The sequence below is a fragment of the Brachyistius frenatus genome, unplaced genomic scaffold (assembly GCF_029030835.1).
Source record: "Brachyistius frenatus isolate BFR_SWC_R1_liver_20210118 unplaced genomic scaffold, ASM2903083v1 Contig_104, whole genome shotgun sequence".
NCBI lineage: Eukaryota > Metazoa > Chordata > Actinopteri > Embiotocidae > Brachyistius > Brachyistius frenatus.
In genome coordinates, this window is record NW_027210703.1 from 1,080,474 (window position 1) to 1,102,345 (window position 21,872).

The window sequence follows — 21,872 nt, forward strand, 5'->3', positions numbered from 1 at the left end:
TCTTCAGAGGCGGTTTCGAGCAGGACGTGGAGGACGGCTACCATCAGCATCCCGATACCTGCCACGGTGAGACTCGGGAACATTCATTTATTCTCTTGAGATTTACATAAGCAATAAAGAAAGAGATTTAAAAAAAAAAAAGAACTTGTGAGCGTTATCAGATCTTTGATGGCGGCGGGCGAAAGTGATCGCGGGCTTCGAGCGAATTCTAATGGAGCATTAAAGGATGTATTTATTTCAGCCGGGGCGGCAATTCAGTTCATGTTGAAGGAGCTTGAAGAGTAGTTTGTTCCCCCCCCCCACCTCCCATTCACAATCCCTGCCAGAATACCGTTCTCAATCTTTCTATGTTAATTAAGCTCATAGAAGTGTTTTTATTTTTATTATTATTTTTTTACGTAAGACAAGGTGGGTCGTTTACAGAAGAATAACGAACGGGGCAAAATTCAGAAAACGAATGCAGCCTGAAGAGCGGCCGTCTTGGCGAGTAACAGGCGCGCGCCCACGCTGATTTCTTTTTCTTGTTGTTGTTGTTGTTTGTTTTCGTGTCTCTCCTCTCCAGATGTCTTGGCGACCACCCGCAGGCAAAACCCGGCGCTCGATTCGGCGTACGGTCAGTGAAACACGTCTTTTTTTTTTGTCTTTTCTTTTTACCCGCCTCGCCCGGTTTGGCTGCGCCGACCAGGAAACGCCAAATCGGCAGGCGGTCTTATGTCCGAGAAAGTGGAAAGTTGTTGTTGTTGTTGTTGTTTTTTTGAGAGAGAGCTCAGCGAAGTAAGTTTGACGTGTTTGCGGAGAAGAGAAGGAAACTACCGTCTCTGAAAATAAAGGTAAAACCAGACCGATTTGGTTGAGCCGAGCCGAGCCTGGCGAGTCAGCCGGCTCGGTTGGAACGTCAAAAAAAAAAAAAGGACGTAGGCGAGAAACAAATAACGTGGACTTCATTTTGGTTGATTTATGTAAAAAGGTTCTTTATTTTGCAAGCTCGGCCTTCCCTTAGTAACTTTCATAGGAAAATATCCACATTTCATTCAAAGAGTAAAAATCGGTGAGTCATCTTTTCAAACAAACGTAAAGATTTCAAAAACAAATCCAAAGTTTGCCTTTCTGCCATTTTTTTTTTCTTTTTTGACAGTGAAACTTCAAGTGAACCCAAAATGTCTATTATTATTATTATGATTATTATTATTATTGTTATTATCATTGTCACTTGTGTTTTTGAACAGCTTCAGTAAAGCACAGACGGTTTTGTTTACCCGGGAAGTCCGCCTGCAAAATGTCAGGGAAAATGGTTTTTTTTTTTTTGTTGTTGTTGTTTTTTTTTTTACCAGCGACAGATGAGTAATAATTCCAATGTTTCCTTTTGTCTGATCAAATTTCGAGGTTTGTTTACTACTTTTCTGGTCATCTGCTTATTCTCACCCTGCTTGAATCTGTTTTTTTAAGTTGTTTTTTTTCGGGGGGGGGGTGGGGGGGGCAAATATTGGTGAGTCAAACGTCAAGGAAACAAAAACAACAGACAAAACTATAAAAAAAAAAAAAAAAACTTAGGCCCTCGTTGTTCTTTGAATATCGCAGAGCAACATGTGGAACCTGGAACCTGGAACCTGGAACCTGCTCCGTCACCGCGAGACCACAATCAGATTTAGTCACTTAGATGCCCGCAAAGTAAACGTTTTGTCCACTTAGCGACGTAGGAGGTGGGGTATGGGTGGGGGGGGGGGTGTTACAGAACCTTTTATTAAAGGCAGCTGGATGGCTGGAGTCACTTCACCCCCCCCCCCCCCACCCCTTCCAGCCGGTCTGACAGTTAAAACATTGAAGCCATTGTCTTGAAGCATCACTCTTTTGATGGACCAGGAGCTCCGCTGGCCGGGCTGCCTAATGCCCTGTATCAAGAAGGATCATCATCCCTGTCACGTCCCATTATCTCACCCCCCCCCTCCTCCCCCCAGACTGGCACGGCCAGAATAGAAATAGAAACGGCGAGCTCCTCCGAAAACGAGTCATATTCAATCAGATAGTTGCTGATTCGGCTCGTTCGCTTTTTTTTTTTTTTTTTGGTTGTTGTTGTTTTGTTTTTTTTTAATCTACAACGGCTCAAAGCACCCGCCTCAATTTATTTATTTTCTATGGCGGGGTGGGGGGTACTTTTGAAGACTCGCTCTCTTGTCGCATCCCCTTTTGTCACTGTGGGTAAATTGGGACACTGGGGAGCCCGTGGCGGCGGCCGATCCAAGACGGACGATTAGTATCAGGGCCGAGCTCCATCACGCCTCGAAGAGGTCGGCCATTACGGCTCAGCAGAACCATCCGTCCTACATGTCCCCGCTTCTTCTTCTTCTTCTTCTTTTTTTTTTTTTTCCCCTCTTCTATCCTCAGAACAGAGGGCCACTTTGTCTGCCAAAAGGCTCCGGCCCCCCGAAACCTCCACAGTCCCACGGGGAGGCCTCGGTACTCTGCGCAGCCTCCTCCGCTCTGGAGGAATTACCACTCAGTCGGTAGCGAGACTTGATGAACAACCCCGCCGCTTAATCCGCCGGGCTTCTCACCACCCTGATGCTTCACTGCTCTGTTTGAAGTTCTCAACACGCAGTCAGAATCTGTCTTGCTTTTCGTGTGTGTGTGTGGTTGTGTGTCTATATATATATATATATTTATTTTTTCTTCGCCGATTCACACGACGAGCCTTTTTAAGTGTCGGCACTGAAGATCAGTTATCAGCTTTCCTAGACAATAAAACACCCCGTATGCCGAACAAAGCTGTTGTCACGCGGGGGTTCTGTTTGAGAAAACGCACCAAAGGCAAGGGACGTTTTTTTTTTTTTTTTTTTGTCTTTTTCGTTCCCCCGTCCCTGTCATCCGAACAATCGCGGCCGGCAGGGAAGGGCGTGAGACGAGCGCCTCGCCTGTGTAGGTAATCAGATGTTCCTCTATTGTATGGTGTTTTTTTTTTTTTTTTTTTGCTGCTGCTTTATCGAACCCCCACTCCCCCTGAAAAAAAGAAAAAACAGGACAAATAATGGGAGGAAAAACAAAAACAAAAATGGATTCAAATTAAATTGATCAAAATGAGGAAGTGGTGGGAGCTGTGGTCCGGAGTGCCGGGGCCAAACACCCCCCCCTCACCCACCACCCCGGTGTACGGTCTTAATTTGCCCGGCGCAGATGGCGAACTGACAGGGCTCCTCATTCAGAGCGAACCCTGTCAACTGGCTCGCAGTGAGAGAGAGAGAGAGAGAACGAGATAACTCCCCCCTCCTCCCACTTAACTCCCCCCCCCCTTTTTTTTTTTCTCTTCCAGTCCGGGTGCGAGCTCCGCAGAATGCTAACATTATTCGAGCCAGGCCGGCAGTATTTATACCCGCTTATCTTTGAGAACGCCGCGGCAGAGCAGATGCTGAAAGAGGTTTTTTTGGGGGGTTTTTTTTGTTGTTTTTTTTTTAAAAACGGCACGGTTAAATGAGGAGAGACCGGTTCTGGGGGGGAAAAAATAAATAAATAAGATGGAGGACCAATCGGCGGCACCGAACCTATGTTGATGTTTATCGATGCTGTTCTTTTCCCTCTCTGCTCTCCCTTCAACCCAACCGGTTAACGCAGACCTCTGAGCCACGTCGGGTTCCCCTCTGTCACGTTTCAAAGGCTCCGCTCCAAGGACTTCTTGACGTGTTAATCGCTCGGAGATTACCGGCGTCGTCATTTGTCATCGAGTCGAATCGTGAAACTCAAAAGCCACTTTTTCGCCGGAAAAAAAATATATATTTTCCTCCGTCGCTCAAAAAAACCTGGCAAAAACAGTCTGGTAAGTTGAGAAAATGGCATCGATTTTCCCGTAACGGGGCTTTTTTTGAAACACTGGTGTCATAATCACCATATTATAAAATCCAAATCTTTAATATCTGGCCTCGTCTCGTGGTATTGTTTTAATATCGGCCCGGCCGTCTGCGTTTTGTCAGTTCTGACCCTCGTAACTCTGTGATAATTGTGTTGGTATATTTCAGAGTCGCCGGATGTGATATGCCGCTTTTTCTAAACGGTGTCAGGTGTTTTCAGGTGTTTTCAGGTGTTTTCAGGTGTTTTCAGCAGCGCGGCGGAAAATGTTTGGTGGAATTCACGATGTCATCGCAAATATTGAAATGACCCCCCCCAAAAAAAAAAATATATATATATATATATATAATAACATATTATATAATATAATATAATTATATATATAATCACAATTCGCTGCGGAAGCCGAAAGTGGGTTCAAGCAGCGGGTAAATGTAGATACCTTTTCTGTGTCTGTGGAAGAAGGGAACTGATGGGTGAATTAATTTCTCCTCTGTCTGCTCATCCTGTTGCTCATCATCACAGTGTTGTTGTTTTTTTATTGTTGTTTTTTGTTTGTTTACGGGTGACAGTTTTTTTGTTTTTTTTGTCTTTCTACTCAGGACTCTCGCTCTCATTTCTCTGAAGTTGATTCTCCGGGGCTGATTCACATTTCACTAATCACTCACTCTGTTGCCTCCTCCTCCTCTTCCTCCTCTTCCTCTTCCTCTTCCTCCACCCCGCCCCTCCTTCCTCCTTCGCTACAACCACAGGGAAGACCACACCCACAACAAGCGCCAGCACAACCTATCATGGGGCGGCATTCCCAAAGGAGGCAGGTGACCCTGAAAGAGGTACAGGTCCCGATCGCCCCCCCCCTGTCGGGGAACAAGGGTCACCTGACTCGGAGCCAATCAGTGTGGAGATGGAGGGTAAGGGGGGAGGGATGTGTGTCCTAATCCAACTCTAAAACCTGCGGGGGGGGGGAGAGGGGGAGGGGATTGCATTGCTGGGCCCCCCCCCCCGAACGCCTCACTGTAACCCTTCTAACCGGACTAACAAAAAAACAAAAAAATAACACCAAAAAATTAAAAAAAATATCACTCTGGTGCAACAGTTTTCCTTTTTTCAGCTCGCATGCCTGCCTTGTGTCTGTTGTGTCCAGAAAGTCCAGTAGAGACAACTTGAAATCAAATCTGTTATTTTACTTTCTTCCCTTCCATGTTGGCAGTTAAAAATAAAAAAAAATTAAAAAAAGATTTTCCTCTCTCACAATTTGAGACGAGGACCGATCGTCGAAAAGCAGAAATCGGCTGCTGTTTTTGGAGGCTGACCGTCTTCGGGAGCTCGCGCGGCGGCATGCGTTGCTGATAGACGTTCCTCCAGGGTGAAATATCACTTTCATTAGCTCACTAACACTTAACTCCAGTTAAACCGATCTCCGGGGTGAAAAGGCGGGAAGCGTTGCCAATTGATTTATCGATGTATTTATGATTTAAATCCGCGCACCCTTAATCGGTGCCGGCGTTACACGGCGCCGTGCATCTTTTATTTAGCTCGTCAACGCGCGCGAATCCCTTCAAATTCAAAAGAAAAATTAAATAAATAAATTCAGAGTGCGCGCCAGGTGGCGTCTCACTCTCTCTCTCCCATTCATCAATTAAATATGTACCACGGTAGGCGATAAAACAATCTTCTACAAAAAAAAAAAAGGAATTAATTCGCGATTCCCCTCCCCTCCTCCCCACCCCCACCCCACACACCCCCCCAAAAAAAATGAAGGCCACCTCTTCAACACATGACATGAAGGCCAATAACTCTTCATTGCACAGTGCTTTTCCTCAGGCGTTAACATACGCACACAAAAGGGAATATTGAAAGAGCAAGCTGTGACCCAACGTATGAAACCGGCTCCCTTATTACAGCTCAGTGAATTATCACCATGTCAAAAAAAACCCAAAAAACACAGCACTAAAAACACATAAAAGTTTGTTTTTTTTAAGTCATTTTTATTGCAGAGTCATCACAGTAACTGTGAGCTTCTACTTCATCAGTACCGTTCACGCTCGCACGCCCTCCTCAAACGACATCTTTATAACTTTTTTTTTTAGCTGTAATTTCTGCGGTAAAATAAAAAAATAAATAAAATAAAATTACAGATAATTACCCCGTTTCCACATTTCGGCGCTCGATTGATGATTTTGCCCACTTGTGACGAAATGATCCAAAATGACGACGCTAAATGTCGGTAGTTGTTTTTCCCGCAGATTTACCGCCCGTTTCTGGACGTACGGAGTGAATTGCACGACAAATAACTGAGATATACTGGGCTGCGAAACACAGAACAAAGAGTGAAAAATGCCCATCCAGAAAAATTTGAACAGCTCAAGCTGCACTGTTAAAAAAAAAATGCGTGTTTTCTCCATCCAACAAGAAACCCCCAGAAAAAAGTCTTATTGACTACAGTGTAAGCAGCGAATCCTCATATTTTAAAAAGTGAAATCGTTTAATAAGAAAAAGGAAAAAAAAGAATAAATCCTTTCAGCTCTAAAGGTCGCGTCATCGGGCTATAACCGTTTGTAATTTGCATAATCCCAAATGTCATGATGATTTTGAAAGAACGTTTCCTTTATCCTGTAATTTACAGCCTTCTGGTTTCATTTCGGCTCCCGCTCCGCCCGTTGTTATGAATCCATCTCGTTCCTCGACGGGCGCGCGAGATCTCCCCCGTAATTACTCCGCAACCGATCCTTAACTCGCCCCTCAACGGGTGACCCAACTTATAAAAAAAAAAGTCCAAACCCCCGTTCTCCCTGAATATTTCATCACGTCTTGATCTTTATTGACTCGAGTCTTTACATTTTTTTCATTTGATGGCTCCCGCTCACGTCGATTAACGCTGCGAGCGTTTGAAAGTCTCGGCCCGGCGGCGACGGGAGGGTAAAAACCCGTGAGCGGGGGGGGGGGGGGGGAGGCAGGGAGGCGGAGGAGGTGGTGGTGGTGGTGGTGGGGGGAGTTTCAGGGTCTTTCGCTGTCGTAAAAAGTGGAGATCTTCCCGCAACTTCAGGGAGGCGATGCACTTCATTTAGGGTGCGATTCGAGGAGGAGCGAAGCGGCGCGGCGTTTTTTGTTGTTGTTTTGTTGTTGTTGTTGTTGTTGTTTTTTCCTGTCCTCGCTCGTCCCTCGCTTTCTTGCGTGCGAAGTCCATAAATCGTCAGCGGGTGGAAGAAGCTGCGACGATGAGCTACTCGGGCTTAAATGAGAAAAGTCCATAACAAATAAATAAGCAGCAGGGGCCCTGAGCCGGGGAGTCACGACAACGAGGGGAGGGGGGAGGGTGGGGGGAGGGTGGGGGGAGGGTGTAGGATGTAATAGAAACAGCGACGCAATCTATTTCAGCCAGAGACTGCGACGCTGCCCGGTTCAATCGGGAGAGCCGGACGGGCGGGTTGATAAGGCGCGAGAGGTAGTTAACGGCACCACAGCTCCAAGAAGAGAAGGAGGAGGACGAGGGGGACGGGGATGGGGGGGGGACGACCTCCAATCTCGCTCGCCGTCCATTTCCCAAGCGGATATCTGCCTTCTCCGTCCGTACCTTCCGTCAGAAGCTCTCCGCGGCCGTTGTCACAAACCTCCCCGGCGAGCCGCGAGGTGGGCCGGCGGGCAGCGGGGCGCCGATAGCGGGACAGAAATAGGACAACCCGGTCAAGAGAGACGGGAGACGCACGACGCGAAGCGACTAAACGGACACGTGTACCCCAAAGTGGACACCCTTTAGTAACCGAGCACGTTGTCCCAACAGTGGCTCGCCTCCACCGACCCAGACGGCAAAATTGCCTAAAAAAAAAAAAAAAAAGCGCGAACTGTCCCCGTTTTAAGCTCGACTCAAACCAGCCGAAAAGCCAGGATTGAAATGGTGAAGCTGTTGCCGTGGAGACGTGACGTCGTCTCGTCCGGCTCGCTTCACCGTAAGCTGGCGGGTTTCAGGATGTCGCGGGCCGGTGGAGTCGCGAGTTTCAAATCGTCTCGTCGCGAATCTTTAAGCCCGAACTGGCACTTAATGACCTGAAATCATGTAACGTTGTCGGAACTGAACTTTTATCTGGTGGAAATGTAGAACCATAAATAGGCAGACCGTTTAGTTGTGAGGCCGACTTCAGAGAGACTTTGAAAGATTTCAGTTATATATATATATATATATATATATATAATATAAATATTTGATATGTATATATATATATAAAATATAAATATTTGATATGTATACATATATACATATATATATATATATATACTTATATATATCATAACAGTACGCGACAAGTCAAGTTGACCGTTTTTCATTTTTCTTAAACTCGGTAAATATTTGATATGTATATACATATATACATATTTACACCTGCGTGTAAATTTAATAAAATGTCCAAATGTCTTCAGCGGGGGGGGGGGGGGGAATAACGATTCAATAATACCTCTGTAAGATTTCACCCCGTGCTTTGATGTTCAGTAACTTATAGGTTCATCATCTGTTCTCGGCCGTTCAATCATTGGACACTCGAGCAGGAATTTATCCCCCAACCCGCTCCGCCGGTTGTCCCTGAGATCGTTACGTATCTCACAGACAGTCTTTTTATTTATTTATTTATTTATTTTAACTAAACTCAGCGTATGACGGCAAATCCCTTCGGGAGTAAAATGATCTTTTGAAACGAGGATAATCAAGAGTTATGATGAGGCTGCGGAAGAGCAGAGCACCTGTATTATATGTGACGGCGTAGATACGATGAAAACTTCAGCACATTTTGAAAAATTTTTTTTTTTGTTTTTTATTATTATTATTTTTTCTTTTTCCTTCGAGCAAACAACAACTTCGCAAACGTCGGCACGGCGTAACCGGACCCGGCACGTGAGCCGCGCTTCATCGTCAACCTGGTCGGCTCATTTACGGTTCGCTGACGGTCAGGAGGTGAAATTTTGGATTTTGTTTTAATTTTTTGTTTTTTTTTTGCTTCGCATGTAGGTAGCTGCATCGCATTATATAAACCACCAGGGAAGACGAAGAGCCGGGGTCAGGAAAGCTGTCGACCTGCTGCTGCTTAGTTAAAAACCGCCGGCGGTCGAGGTTGCGCCGGCGTGGGTTTTTTTTTTTTTTCCGGCCGTGGGAATCCGCCCACCTCTCTCCGACCCGAGCGTCGGCGAAATCAGACTTCAGATTCTGGACTTCCTTTTTGGTTTTCGGTTTTCCTTTCCCTTCTTCCGTTGCCGTTTTTGACCCTTTTCTTTATTTCTTTATTTTTTTTTATTTTTTTATTTTTTTTTAACCTGGACGTCTTCGGCGGGTTTCGATGAACCGGCGTGGGTAAAAACAACAAAAAAAAGAAAAGTCAGGTCAGCGGGTAATTTAACCGACGGCTCGATAATAGAGTCAAGTCAGACTCATTAAAAAAAAAAAAAAAAAAAAACACTTCAGGAGGAGAGCAGGGGAGTGAACTCGGGCTGAACTTCTGCATGAAGACGGGCTGGTGTCCCGGGAGGGTGGAGGGGGCGGGGGGAGGGGGGCCGACATTGATGCCAGCTCGTTTTCTTAAAAAGTTATTTATACTTCTGAAGACCATGGCAACAGACACGAAGCTGCATCATCCGTCACCGAGCGCCCGCCCCCCCTCCCCCCTCCGGCTGTTTGTTCCCCCCCCCCCACCCTCTTGAAACCCTCCCTCACCATACCCGGAGCGGTTAAGAGAGGCTTCACATTGAATATCTGAATGCTTTTTTTTAATTATTTTTATTTTTTATCTTTTTAAGCAAAGACGAGCAAAAAACAACAACAACAAAAACAAAGACGAGCGTATATTTCAATGTTTAATATCAAAGTGAAACTAACCTTTCCCAAACACAACCTCATCTCTCAAAATATCTGACAATGATATTATTACAAGCAAAAGTTTCATCATGAAAAAATTAACATCCTGTCCAAATGGCCAGTTTTCCCTTCTCATTTTCAGCCATAACTCTGAGCCCTTTTTTTTTTTTTTTTTTTTTTTCTTCTTCACATTGTACAAAGTGTGAAGAACATTAAATTATTTAGAGGCTTTTTTAGATCTTTAAAGGTCAGGCCGAGGCTGCGTATTCAAAATACTTTCATTAAAACAGTCTAAAATTGAACCGCCGTCTGCCTTATTTCATTCAGCCCGTCCGTCTGCCTTTGACCCTTTTTCGCCGGCTGTTCTTACATGATTCATCACGAGTCCGGGGCCGCGGCGTGCGCGCGCACGTGCACGGCGCGCACACACACACACACACACACACGCGCGCGCACTCAATCGCTTTTGAACCGCTGCCGCCAATTTGGACTCGGTGAGTCATGGTCGCCGCGTAATGGCACTCGTTAAAAGTCACACAGAATAGGCCATTTTCTTTTCTTCTTTTTTTATTCCCCCCCCCCCGCCCTCCGCTCAGCTCACCGGCACTTTACAGCGATTATATCCGACATCGTGTTTTCGCTACAAAAACACACTCAGCAAAGCGCCGTAAATTTTTTTTTTTTTTTAAAACGAACCTTAAAGGCATTCCACGTACCAAAATACTTTTTCCATAACTGCCACTTTTTTTTTAATGGCTTTTTATTCCACGTCGGCTTTTAAATCTGTGCGAACCACCGGGGGTGGGGTGGGGGCCCACAGTGATCAAATCCACCTCCGCAGTCCCTCAGCCCTAAACCTCTTACCCTTTAATCCGTCTCACTGACCTCCGGGGAGAAGTTTCTCCCAATTTACCTGCCTGTTTCCTTTCCTTTCCTTTGTTCTGTTCTATCTTGAGTTGGACTAACCCCGCCCCCCTACCCCACCCCTTTAAGCTACACCTGCCTCCTTTGTTGAATTCTCTCTCACTGACCCCCCCCCTTCATCGTCTCTTATTTTATTTGTTTGTTTGTTTGTTTGTTTGTTTTTTAAATGATCTGCCTTTCCAATTGACAGCCGATGGTTGAAATTGCGAGCGGGTGTTTTGAGAGGCCCGCAAGTTTCTCCATCTCTTAAAGCAGAAGTTCACTCCAAAGGAAGCGACACGTGGCGAAGAGGATAGACGCGTACGTTAGACGAGACAAAAAAAAAAAAAAAAAAAAGGGACAGAGATTTTAAAAACGGAGATCATTCGGAAAAGGACATTTTTACACCGGGTCGACGCTGGCCTCCCGGTCAGAGGTTTTCCTCACCTCCTTCGTTTTGTGCACGTTTTCTTAGAGAGTTTGGTCGTCGCCACGAAGCTTCAAGGTGTGGACTGTCTCTTTAAGTTGGTCGGTAAAGCCAAGATACTTCCTCTGCCTCCTTTTTGCTCTCCCAAGCGTGTGCAATTGCGGCAACGGCCGGCATTGGAAACATTTTTGCTTTACCGGCCGCTGAATGGCAAATAAAACTGCTCTTCTTTTCTTTTTTCTTTTTTTTTTTGTCTTCTGATGCAACTGCATGTAGAAAGAAGAAGAAGAAAAAAAAAAAAAAAAAAGGACTCGGTGCATGTGCTCCACGCAGTTTGAATCGCTTGTGATGGGTAAACCAGATGTCAATTTAAATTACAATGAAGAAAACGTATACGCTCGCATAAGTTGTATGTTACTGTGCACACGGTTCCAGTTTTTTTTTTTTTTTTTTTGGTGATTTTGAGCTATCGGCCTCTGAAAACATTTGCCTGCGGCCCAATACATGAAAAGTAAATGAAATCTGGCTTGTGCTGGACAAAACCTCAATGGCAACATGTCCAGAAACAGTTTTCATACCGGACGGTCTGTTTCCTTAAGTAAGTGGGACGTCGTATCTAGAAAGCCACACTGCTTTCCTTTTTTCTTTTTCTTCTTTTTTCAAGTCAACAAAATTTCCATTCACGTTTAAACAATTTCTGCAGTCTCAGCAGAAATGTTCAAGACAGACATCTTCAAAATTGGACAAATAAAACCAAAATGTGAACTTTTTTTTTATTTATTTTTTTTTTTTTAATGAGTGTAATAACAATAATCATAATTTTGGTGAACGGGCCCTTTCACCAAACTTTTTTGCTATTACGGGAACTCGAAGCAAAAATGTACGCTTCTTAAAAAAAAAAAGAAAAGAAGAGATTTTCCTCGTCTGAGCTCCGGTGTAAATATTGAAGTAGTTTAATGCAGACCGTGCGCGCTTCTGATTGCCAGATGCCTCGGCACGCTCAGTTTCCCGGTATTCAATCGAACACTGTGATGAAATGTATGCTCCCCGTGTGCGTCGGCACACCTGGAGTGAAATACGGCGCTCATTACGTCTACTTTTCAACTTGAAAGGATCTGTAACATTACACCGTATCACCTCGGCTCGTGTGCATATATTAAACCGCGTCCAATTGGCTGAGCACTGAAGTGGAATATTATGCAAATTCCTAATAAGGAGTGTACATGACTGAATTCACTCAGTCAACAGCCAGAACCCTGTGTGTGTGTGTGTGTGTGTGTGTGTGTGTGTGTGTGTGTGTGTGTGTGTGTGTGTGTGTGTGTGTGTGTGTGTGTGTGTGTGTGTGTGTGTGTGTGTGTGTGTGTGTGTGTGTGTTTGCTAACCACGTATTGTCAGTGCACAGACATCAAGTATTAAAACTACCAAATGACTAAAGCTCGCAGCGACGGCGCCGAGCTGCTCTGTTTTTTCGCCCTGGATTTCATACAATAAAAAAAAAAAAAAAAATGTTTTTAATTTGTTCCAATCTTCAACCTCCGGGTGTCTCTCAAGAGTTAAATTGTTATTTTTGGTGTGGCAGGAAAGGAAATAAATCAGCAGCATTAGCGAGGAGGAGGAGGAGGAGGAGGGTGGTGATAATGCTTGTCTATGAAGCCCGGGGCCATCTTGTCTCGTTGGCTTCTCGTTGGGATGAAGTAGCCATTAGCTGAACAATTACGTGCACTTGTGAGCTCGCAGAAGCAGAAACTAATTAGGGGGCTATTTTGGAACGTCTTCACTTGACTCGAAAAAAAAAATAATAATAATAAATAAATAAATAGAGCACAAGTCGCTCCGCAGGTTACAAAGCGCTGTTAAACACAGCCCCGAGGAAAGAGCTCTGATAAAATGGGGGGGACGGGGGGGCGGGGAGGGGGAGTTACGCGTCGAAGACAAAAAAAAAAAAAAAAAAGTTTGTCCCTCTGAATTATTTCATATCTGACCTTGAAAGCGTTCCTTCCGATATTTTTTTTTAAAAATTCCAGTTTTGTGTAGAGGTGCTGACGCTTTAATGTCCCGCGAGAGAGGCTGGGGTGGAGGCGGGGTAGGAGGGGGGGGGGGGTTGTTCAAGATTACCGGTAATTGGTGTCATGGAATAAGCGGTCGCTGTATCGTTAATGAAGTCGATTGAAGACGGCAGCCGTTTATTTAAACGCACGCGCTTTAAGAGGAGTTGTCAGCTCCCTCTGTAGTTTGGTGGGTTTTTGTTTTTTAGTTGTTGTTGTTGTTTTTTGGGTTTTTTTTGCGGTTTCTTTACTTTGTTTGCCTCACGCGAATACAAAAAAAAAAAAAACAACCAGCGCCAATTAGTAACCCGCCCGTCGACGTAACCCTACCGTCTATTTTTACCGTCGCGGAGCGCCTCTCTTCCCGCGGCGCCGCGGAGGAGCGCGACGATGGCGTTGTTTCTCACCACCGCATCGCAGCTGCCTTCAAAAAAAAAAAAAAAAAAAAACACCCGGCAGAGTGACGGCCTGTCACTCACCCCGTCGAAGTCTGTCTGTCTCTTCGCGTCTGTCTGTCTCTCCTCCTCCTTTAAATCTGCTCCTCCGTCCGCTAATTTTTTTTTTCCCCCTCCCTCCCTGACTTTCATCTTCCCTCCTCTCTTCGACCGTGGTTGAATTTCATCCCTTCATCTCTCCTCCTCCTCCTCCTCTTCTTCTTCTTCTTCTTTTTTGTTTGTTTGTGTTCCTTCCCCTGGCTGTCACCGTCCCTCTCTCTCTTTCTCCCTCCCTCCCTCGCCTCCACTCACGCAGCCCATCTGTCTATATTTTTATTTATTTAATTTTTTTTACCTTTTGGCAGACTTTGGAATATCGCTATATTAAGCCGTCGCTGAGCCAAGACCATATTGAGTTGACAGAAATATAACGCCACAACGTTGGAGAGGAACACTCGACTCTGAAGCGACGTAAACACGAGCGTAAAGCAGCTTCGATCGAGCGGAGGTGACCGTTTCCGCCGTTCAAAACGGACCGTCGGTGTTTGTGCGGGTGCAAACGGTGTATTTTCAGTTTCTGTATTCGTGGGAGCAAAAAAAAAAAAAAAAAAAAGCCAACGTAGACCGGGGACGCCTGTTACACCTTGAATATCTCTAATCAGGAACAAGCCAGCGTGATTACGCTGAGTTTAAAATATGCTCAAATACATTCGCTTCCTGTTTTCAAAAAAAAAAAATCAGTAGAAACGCATGTAATCTCATTGTGTCAGTCTTTTTTTCATCCCTGCAACGTTGTCGCCACGCACGTGAAGTTATAAAATATCAGCCTGGCGATATTTAGATTTTGTCAAACGGTCGCTGCGACGTAAATGATCGATAATGTCTTTCATTTTTGAGTGCGTGATTGATTCATTTTGGGTTTTGTATTTTTTTGTAACGGAGGAATGTCGGTCCTTAAATCCGTTGTGTTTCATGAAACCACTTGAATACGTTGTTTTTAAGTAGCCGACGCGTTCGAGTAAATGGCTTTTTGGTTTTATTGGGGAGGGGGGGGCGAGAAAAAAATGCTTAAAAAGTGTTACAGCTGTCCCTGGTTCCCCTCCTGTGCGCCACCTAGCTGCCCGCCGGGCTGTTGGTATGATTCACAGCGTATTAATTTCACTGTGACCGGTGGCACCATATGGCCCCGCGTGCCCGGTGATTGAGTCATCCGGCCGGCTCATGAAGCTGTTGTGACAGGTCCGTTCGTGGGCGATCTATTTGTTTACCTCCGCTGAGCTCTCTCTCTCTCTCTCTCCCCCCCCCCCCGATTGTCGATCGGCGGCTCGTTTAACGGGACCTAAAAAAAAAGAAGAAAAAAAAAAAAAAAAAAAACGTCCAAGATTAAAAGAAGAGGTATTAACAGGCTCACTGCAGCATCACTTTTGATCGCCTCTCCCACTGGGTTCGCAATTATGATTTATGACTTTTTAATGTGGTCATAAGTCGAGGCAATCATAGGAATAAATGGCAAAAAAATTGAGGGTTTCTAATTGGAAGCTCTATTCAAAGCATTATTTCCAGAAAAGATCGGAGTATCTCTCGGTTGGGGAAAAAAAAAAAAAAAAAAAATGGAAGCAGAGGGCCCCTAAAAAAAAAACAACACAAATGCGGTGATCCATTTGGCGATGAGATAATAAGCCTCGACACACCTGCTGGAACGTCTTACCTGTAAGATAACGACGAGCGAGAAAGAACTGAACGTGACCTCCGATAATGAAGAAAACTGATGGCCAGAAACTGTGTACATACGGATCCATAATGAGGCTTGATTATAATTTGACCGTATCCTCCGCCATAATAAGTTCCTGTCAAATTAAAGCTTTAATCGTGACAGGAGGCAAATTACTTGTCTGGTCCGCATCGTTGCGGTGCGTTCGGGGAAAATTAGCTTGGATTTCGAGCAGATTTGACAGATTTTTTTTTTTTTTTGCTAGTCTCTGCTCACGTTATCTGTCTGTCACATCCCCTAATATATTCCCTGTAATCGTGCGCGCCCGGTCAAGAAAAAAAACAAAAAAAAAAACTTTCTGGCTCTTTTAACGCACCTTTAATCATGTTCACCCGGGCCTCGCGGAGTTCACGCGGGAGGTTTTGTTTACAGCCTCCGTCCCGCCGAAAAGAAATCCTTTTTGGAGATATCGGCGTCAAAACCTCTGTGATTTTCTCGGGTGGACGTGGAGTCGCGTTTGTGAACCCGCCCGGCCCGGGTAAGGCCGAGTGAGGGGCCATATTACGCGCGCATTCACTCGGTGGTTACTTTTTTAGGATTAACTGGCCCGGCTGGTAGAAGGACTCCTTATGGGTATTTTTTTTTTTTTTTTTTAATAATCGTTAACTTACTTTTTTTCCTTTTTTTTCTGGCAAACTAATGAAATCAGGATATACATTGTAGTTCTCACTGCAGCGTCAAAAACAATTGTACCCTGATGAATGCGATTCGTATGGCCAACGTCATTCGGAGATGAATTCCTACGCAGGAGCGATCTGTAACGAAAGACTCTTCGTCACGTCGAGTCCGGGTCACTTCATTTAAAGCTAATTAATTCGAATGCCGACCTAATTATCCAACCGATCTCCCTCGCACTCGCCCACCAATCATCATCATCATCATCATCATCCTCATCATCGTCGTGCCCGATATGTCACAAACTGTCATCGAGCTCGATTTAGACGCCGCCGTTTTCCATTCTCATTCCTCAAACCGAGCTTTCATTCGCTTGTTTTATTTGTATTTTTCTTCTACCCCGAAACACCTGCATTTCTCCTCTTCCACGGTCCGTCCTCCGGCGTCCCGTCCCCCTCTCCCCCTCTCACTGCCCCTCTCTCCGCAGACTAATCAGTTTCACAGAAACCGTCATTAAGGGCGTAGAGAAGGGTCCGACGCCACAGATGGCGGCAGCCTCTCGGAAACGAGCTCCGATTACGAGAGGTGGCGGGTTTCGCTCCTCTTATCACCGCTGCCTTTCACGCCATTAGGCGGACGCGGTACCGGGGTCGCAACACCTAAAGGGCATTTCCATGGTAGATTTACCTCGGCTAGGGTAACCTTGTGTTTTTGCGGTGCGCCTCTTGCACTGAATGTCCCCTTCGGCTTCATTTTTTTTTTTTTTTGGACGGATTTTGACAACCTCATTTGAGTCAGCGTTGGCAAAGGAGATATTGGATAGACCTGTTATTTTTGGCTCGTTCATCATACCAGGTGCACTCGCCCCTGATCCTCGCGCTGGAAAGCAAAGTCTGTGAAAATGACATCAGGTTCCCGCTGCTGTGCTCCCATCAATATTTAAACCCTCTAACTCATTTCTGAGTTGATTTCTCACTGACTGGGGAGCGCTTGGCCTCTGCCAGTCTCGGGGGGTGTTGGGGGAAAGTCCAGGTCCTAGAAAGAAAGGTTGTATTGATCTATTAATGGTGGAGGGAAAGGAAGCCAAGAGCTTAGTTCAAACACTTCTCCCATGCTGTTCCCCACATAGTGAAGCCCCTGTAAACACAACCTGTCTGTCCCAGCTGCTGCTTGACCTACATTAGCTCTTGAAAATGTGTTTTTTTCTTCTTCTTCTTCTGGCTCAGTCAGATAGGCTCTAACTCAAGTCTCCTTTTCTCAATCTTTTTTTTTTTTCTTTCTGTTTTCAAGGTGTGAGGCGACCTCCAGAGTTGGACAAAACCAATCACAGCGTCCATTACACTCTTCTGATCGCCTGTGTTTTGGTGGCCTTCGTCCTCGGCGCCTTCCTCTCTGGGTTCCTGGTCTCGTGCTACTGTAACCACACGGGACACAAGACCAAGAAGCTGTCGAAAGATCCCGAAGCCCCCATCCCGCACGCCCTGTCGCTCCGCAGCCTGGCCAAGCTCAACGGCCTCCTGGACAGCCAGAGTAAGGACGACAAGCTGGAGGTGTCCTCTCCAAAGATCTACAACTCTTTCTTCGCCAACAGCAAGGAGCATCACGTGCCGAGGAGGAACGGCCATCACGGCATGACAATGGGAGACCTGGTCCACCCGCACCACCTCCACCTCCACCACTCCTCGGAGCTGTCTGGTCTGCCTACGCCAGACTCGACCCCAGAGCTGCCCATTAAGAGCATGAAAGCTTTCAAGAACCAGTGGGAGAAGAACCAGAACTGCAACAATGCCAAGGAACCAAAGTCCCATAACATTGGCTCCCGGCCCAGTTCGGCCCTACTTCACCAGCAGGTCTTCCCCTACTCCCACGGCCTGTCTAATGGGCAGCCAGTAGTCGGTCACCTCCATCTGGAGGAACGCAAAATCCACAATGTTGAACGTGTGCTCTCCCAACAGCCTTACCCCGGTTACTCCCAGAAGGTGATGGAGGTTACCTCGCTGGATGAGCTCCTGAAGCACATCCACGAGGCGAGCAGCAGCAAGAACTCCCAGCTAATGAGTCCGTCGGGTCTGATGGCCAGCGGAGGTGGCGGCCAGCTGGCCTTCGCCAACCGCATCCAGCCTCACATCCCCGAGACGGAATCGGCACCCTACTACAGCTCGTCCACTTTACCTCGGGACAGCCTCACCCGCCGCATGGATGTTCCTCCGGACATCCCCGCACACCACCAGTCCACCCTGGAGAGGAGACACTCCTCCCAGAGGCACTCGCTGATCGCTGCAGCCGCCAAAATGCCCAACGGAGGCGGCGGAGCGGGCGGGGGAGGAGGAATGATCCCTCGCCAGCACAGCTTCAGCCAACGAAACGGCGGGCCCCACCAGCCGCCTCCCCTTTTGGCCCGGATGAACTCGACGGGCAGCGCCTGCGAGGTTCACTACCCCCTCATCCCCAACGGGTACCTGGCACGCCAACACAGCTACAGCGCAGAGCAGCAGGATCTCCCGCACAGGGGCGCCATCGTCCGCCGGGCCTCCTCCCTCAAACCCGACGTCCCGCCCAAGCCCCTGTTCATACCTGCCACGTCCCCCGTCAGCGAACAGGGAAAGTTCAACTACTGAGGAGGTGCGCTCCTGGACTAGAGAGGGGAGTCTCCCTCAGTGTGTCATCTTCAAGGAACTTCCTGTTGAAGAAATGCAGTGGGTTTCGAGGTTGCGGACCTTCTCCAGAAAAAAAACACAACCAATTGCGTGGCAGCCAGTGTCACTGTGGACAAAAGCCTCAAACCAAACTTGTTTTCTCCGCTTCTTTTTTGTCCAAACGAATATCTTTGTACCATATTGGTATTGCTCAGCTACTCGCTTATTATAGAACCGCTGACTCGGGTGACGTGACGCCACCTCCTTATACTAGGCTGCCAATGTCCTCAATGTGGATTTACAATGCAACTCAGTTTTTGGACACGTCGATGTCGGGGGGGGGGGGACTTGAGACATCAGTCATCTTGAAGACTTAATAACCGGAGACTCCTGCGATGCTTAGATTCATGCTTTTGCTTAACCTTTTTCTGACGTAGTGTTGGTATCCAGTCCCCGCCCGCCCCACCCCTCGAATGTGTTTATATTATGCATGTGTGTGTATATATATGTGTGTTTATATCCACACCGTATATGTATACATATACATATGCAGTATGTGTAACCTGTGGTGAAAAGTCAGCAGAATTCCCCCCGAAAGTAGTTATGTCTTTGCCTTACTATACTCTTTCATCTTTGGGCATATCAAACGATCCCCCCTCTACTTCCTGAGAAATATCTTAGGGACATCAAAATCACGCACTTCATCAACACGATTTTGTCAGTTGGTTTAAGAACACCGAACCAAATTTGTTTGTGACGACAAGATAAAGGAAATATTTCAACAAAGCAGCTATACTCGCCTTTTTCTTTTCTTTTCTCTTTTTTTTTTTTTTTCTCGTCTCAGCCGATGTCAGGTCAGAAACGACTAATTCGGGTCCATTTGAGTTCCTCGCGAATGTTTCTATAAGATTGGTGCTCCACATACCTGGTGGGTCTAACATCCTCCGAAATGGAAATAAAACAATGTGGTGTTCTCCGGAACATTTTTTTGGACCCCAAAGAGGACGAGACAAACCATGCCGAGCCATTCTGGCGTCATGAGAATGAACATAAAACATAGGACGGACTGCAGTTATTATAATTATTAACTTCGTGGCTATTGGTTGTAAATAAAGGAATAATAACTAGCCAAATTTTAACTGTATGTGTAAATGTGTGCCTTATTTAATAATAGTGTGTGACATGGGGGTAGGGGTTAATGCAAGGGGCTCAGATGGCTACTATGCTACAGTATATTGTAGGTGTCTCATTTTCTATGGTCGTCAGTATGTGTCATACGGTATCTAATGTATAATTGAAGAGTTTCATTCCAGAATGAGATATTTGTCAGTTAAAAAAAAAAAAAAAATGGTCTGATTATCTAATAACTGCAAGTATGATTGTAACACTCACTAATGAAGCATATGTTATGTTACATTTTGAGTATACGGAGTTCTTTTCTCTTTTTTGGGGGTTATTTTGAGTAATATTAAACCGCATAAATATATATATATTTTTAAAGATCGATACAGTATTTTGGAATGAAACCCTTCATTTCTGTTTTTTTTTTTCCTTTCTTTTCATCCCAAAAGTGTGAGCCTGCAGATTTTGATTTTTTGTTTGTTTGTTTGTTTCAGAGTAGCGCTGGGCGAAGCGAGTACACAGTTTGAGACTGCAGACATTTCAGGTTCGACTGTCTCTGTATTATGTCACTTTCTACTGGGTGTCACTTTTCCCTGTCGGTGCCATTGATATTTTTTCCTTGTAGCGTTATCATCGTTTTGATTTTTTGTTTGAAAGGAGCAGTTTCACAGTTCCTCTTAAGTTATCAGACCGGTGGCCGTTGTAGAAGTCGCATTTCACCGAGGCATACAGCAAATACGAGCCATTTTCGTTCAAATTATGAATATCAGGATTTTTTTTTTTTTTTTTTTTTTTTCAGTGCTACTCCAGAAATAATTGTGTTACACAATACTGTTTCTGTTTTAAATAAACATGGGGAAAAAAAAATAGATGCATGAAATTGGGCTTCTACAATGGTTACTGTGGTAGATTTTTTTTTTTTTTTTTTACCTCCCCCGGGCGTCAACTTCAAAACACGGAGAAGAAACGTGGACGTGTGCAATGAACTCCGATCCGACAGGCTTTGATTGTCTCCTGGATCGATGCTTCGGGAAGCGATCGTGAAACCGGTTCACCGGTGGCCGTGCTGCCGAACATCTCCCCGGGGATTTCCCTCAGGAGGTGGCGAACGCCGGTCAGAAACATCGCCCCTTCAAAATCTCCCCGCTGTTGCACTTTTTTTCCCAGAAGAGTCACTGTGGCCGCGGTTGACTGGTAGCGTGATCAATTCTGTGAAAACAGCCGTACACAATATTTACTGCGCCCGAAAGTGGTGTTTATTGATTTAAATTTCCCAGAGCTCATTTGACCCCGTGTAAAGTTGACCATTTCAACTCCAGTAAGTGAAGGGGAAAAAAATGGCCGACCACGTTTGTTGCGAAGGGGGGCGGGGGGGTTGATCTGGATATTAACGGGCAGCAGAGCATTAAATAGCCTCCCGGACAACAAACACAAAACATCCACCTTGATTTAATGTTGAGGCGGTAACGTTGAATAAGAGGAATTGTGGCAGCTACAGAGTTCGAGTGGAAGTGTTTCCTTTTGCTTTTGCTTTTTTTTTTTTTTTTTAATCTGCCGGTCACAGATTGTACGGGAGAGGGGACGGTCTCGCCTCTTAAAAGCTCTTATCAGTATTTGATTTGGTGTAAATACATTCTATGGGGGGCGGGGTCTCACTGATTCAGTATTATGTTTTTTTTTTTGTTTCTCTTGTTTGATTTCCAGGCTACGCCTCTTGACTTACTATGAATTTGGTCTCACAGAATACCATTGTATGTCTCTTATACTAGGAATAAAAATGAAAATATGATGCAAGTGTCTCGCTGGTGAATGCGTGTCGAAATAATCCATGATGGGGTGAACACAAACACAGTGATTGTTTTAATTGAAGTTGCAGTTTAATGAGATAGTCCCATACTACCTTTTTTTTTTTTTTTTTTTATGTAGATCGTTAAAACTATTGTCAGTTGTCGATTTAACCTCGAGAGCGGGTGAAGGTGGATTAAAACAGTTCTGAGACTGCACGGAGCAGCGGGAAGCAATAACCCGCGCGAGTGACTGTTCCAAGTTTCGTCACTCGATCAACATCAGCAGCTGAGTTACACACGTTTTTTTTTTTGTAGTTCCTGTTCGTGTTGCGTTGTATCGCATTTCCTCCACGAAGGACTGCAGGACATCTTCAGTTTCGGCCAAAACGCGAGCGATTTATGTTTTTTCGGTGCTGTTGTTTTTGGTTTCTTTTTAGGAATTTTTCAAAGGGATCTTTG

General features: G+C 45.5%; 1 protein-coding gene across 7 annotated transcripts in view; it reads left to right on the plus strand.

The window, feature by feature from the left end:
* Nucleotides 1–21,415, plus strand: part of sema6cb (semaphorin 6Cb) — a 156,307-nt gene extending 134,892 nt beyond the window's left edge. For 5 of the 7 annotated variants that reach the window (XM_069711939.1, XM_069711943.1, XM_069711940.1 and 2 more), the window contains 4 exons: nucleotides 8–66; nucleotides 563–613; nucleotides 4,587–4,745; nucleotides 17,159–21,415. In XM_069711939.1, the coding sequence (XP_069568040.1) occupies nucleotides 8–66; nucleotides 563–613; nucleotides 4,587–4,745; nucleotides 17,159–18,486 (1,597 nt within the window). In that variant the 3' untranslated portion in view covers nucleotides 18,487–21,415. The remainder of the gene's footprint in view (nucleotides 1–7; nucleotides 67–562; nucleotides 614–4,586; nucleotides 4,746–17,158) is intronic. The other 2 variants (XM_069711944.1, XM_069711945.1) reach the window with 1 other exon arrangement.
* The last annotated feature ends 457 nt before the right edge of the window (nucleotides 21,416–21,872 follow it).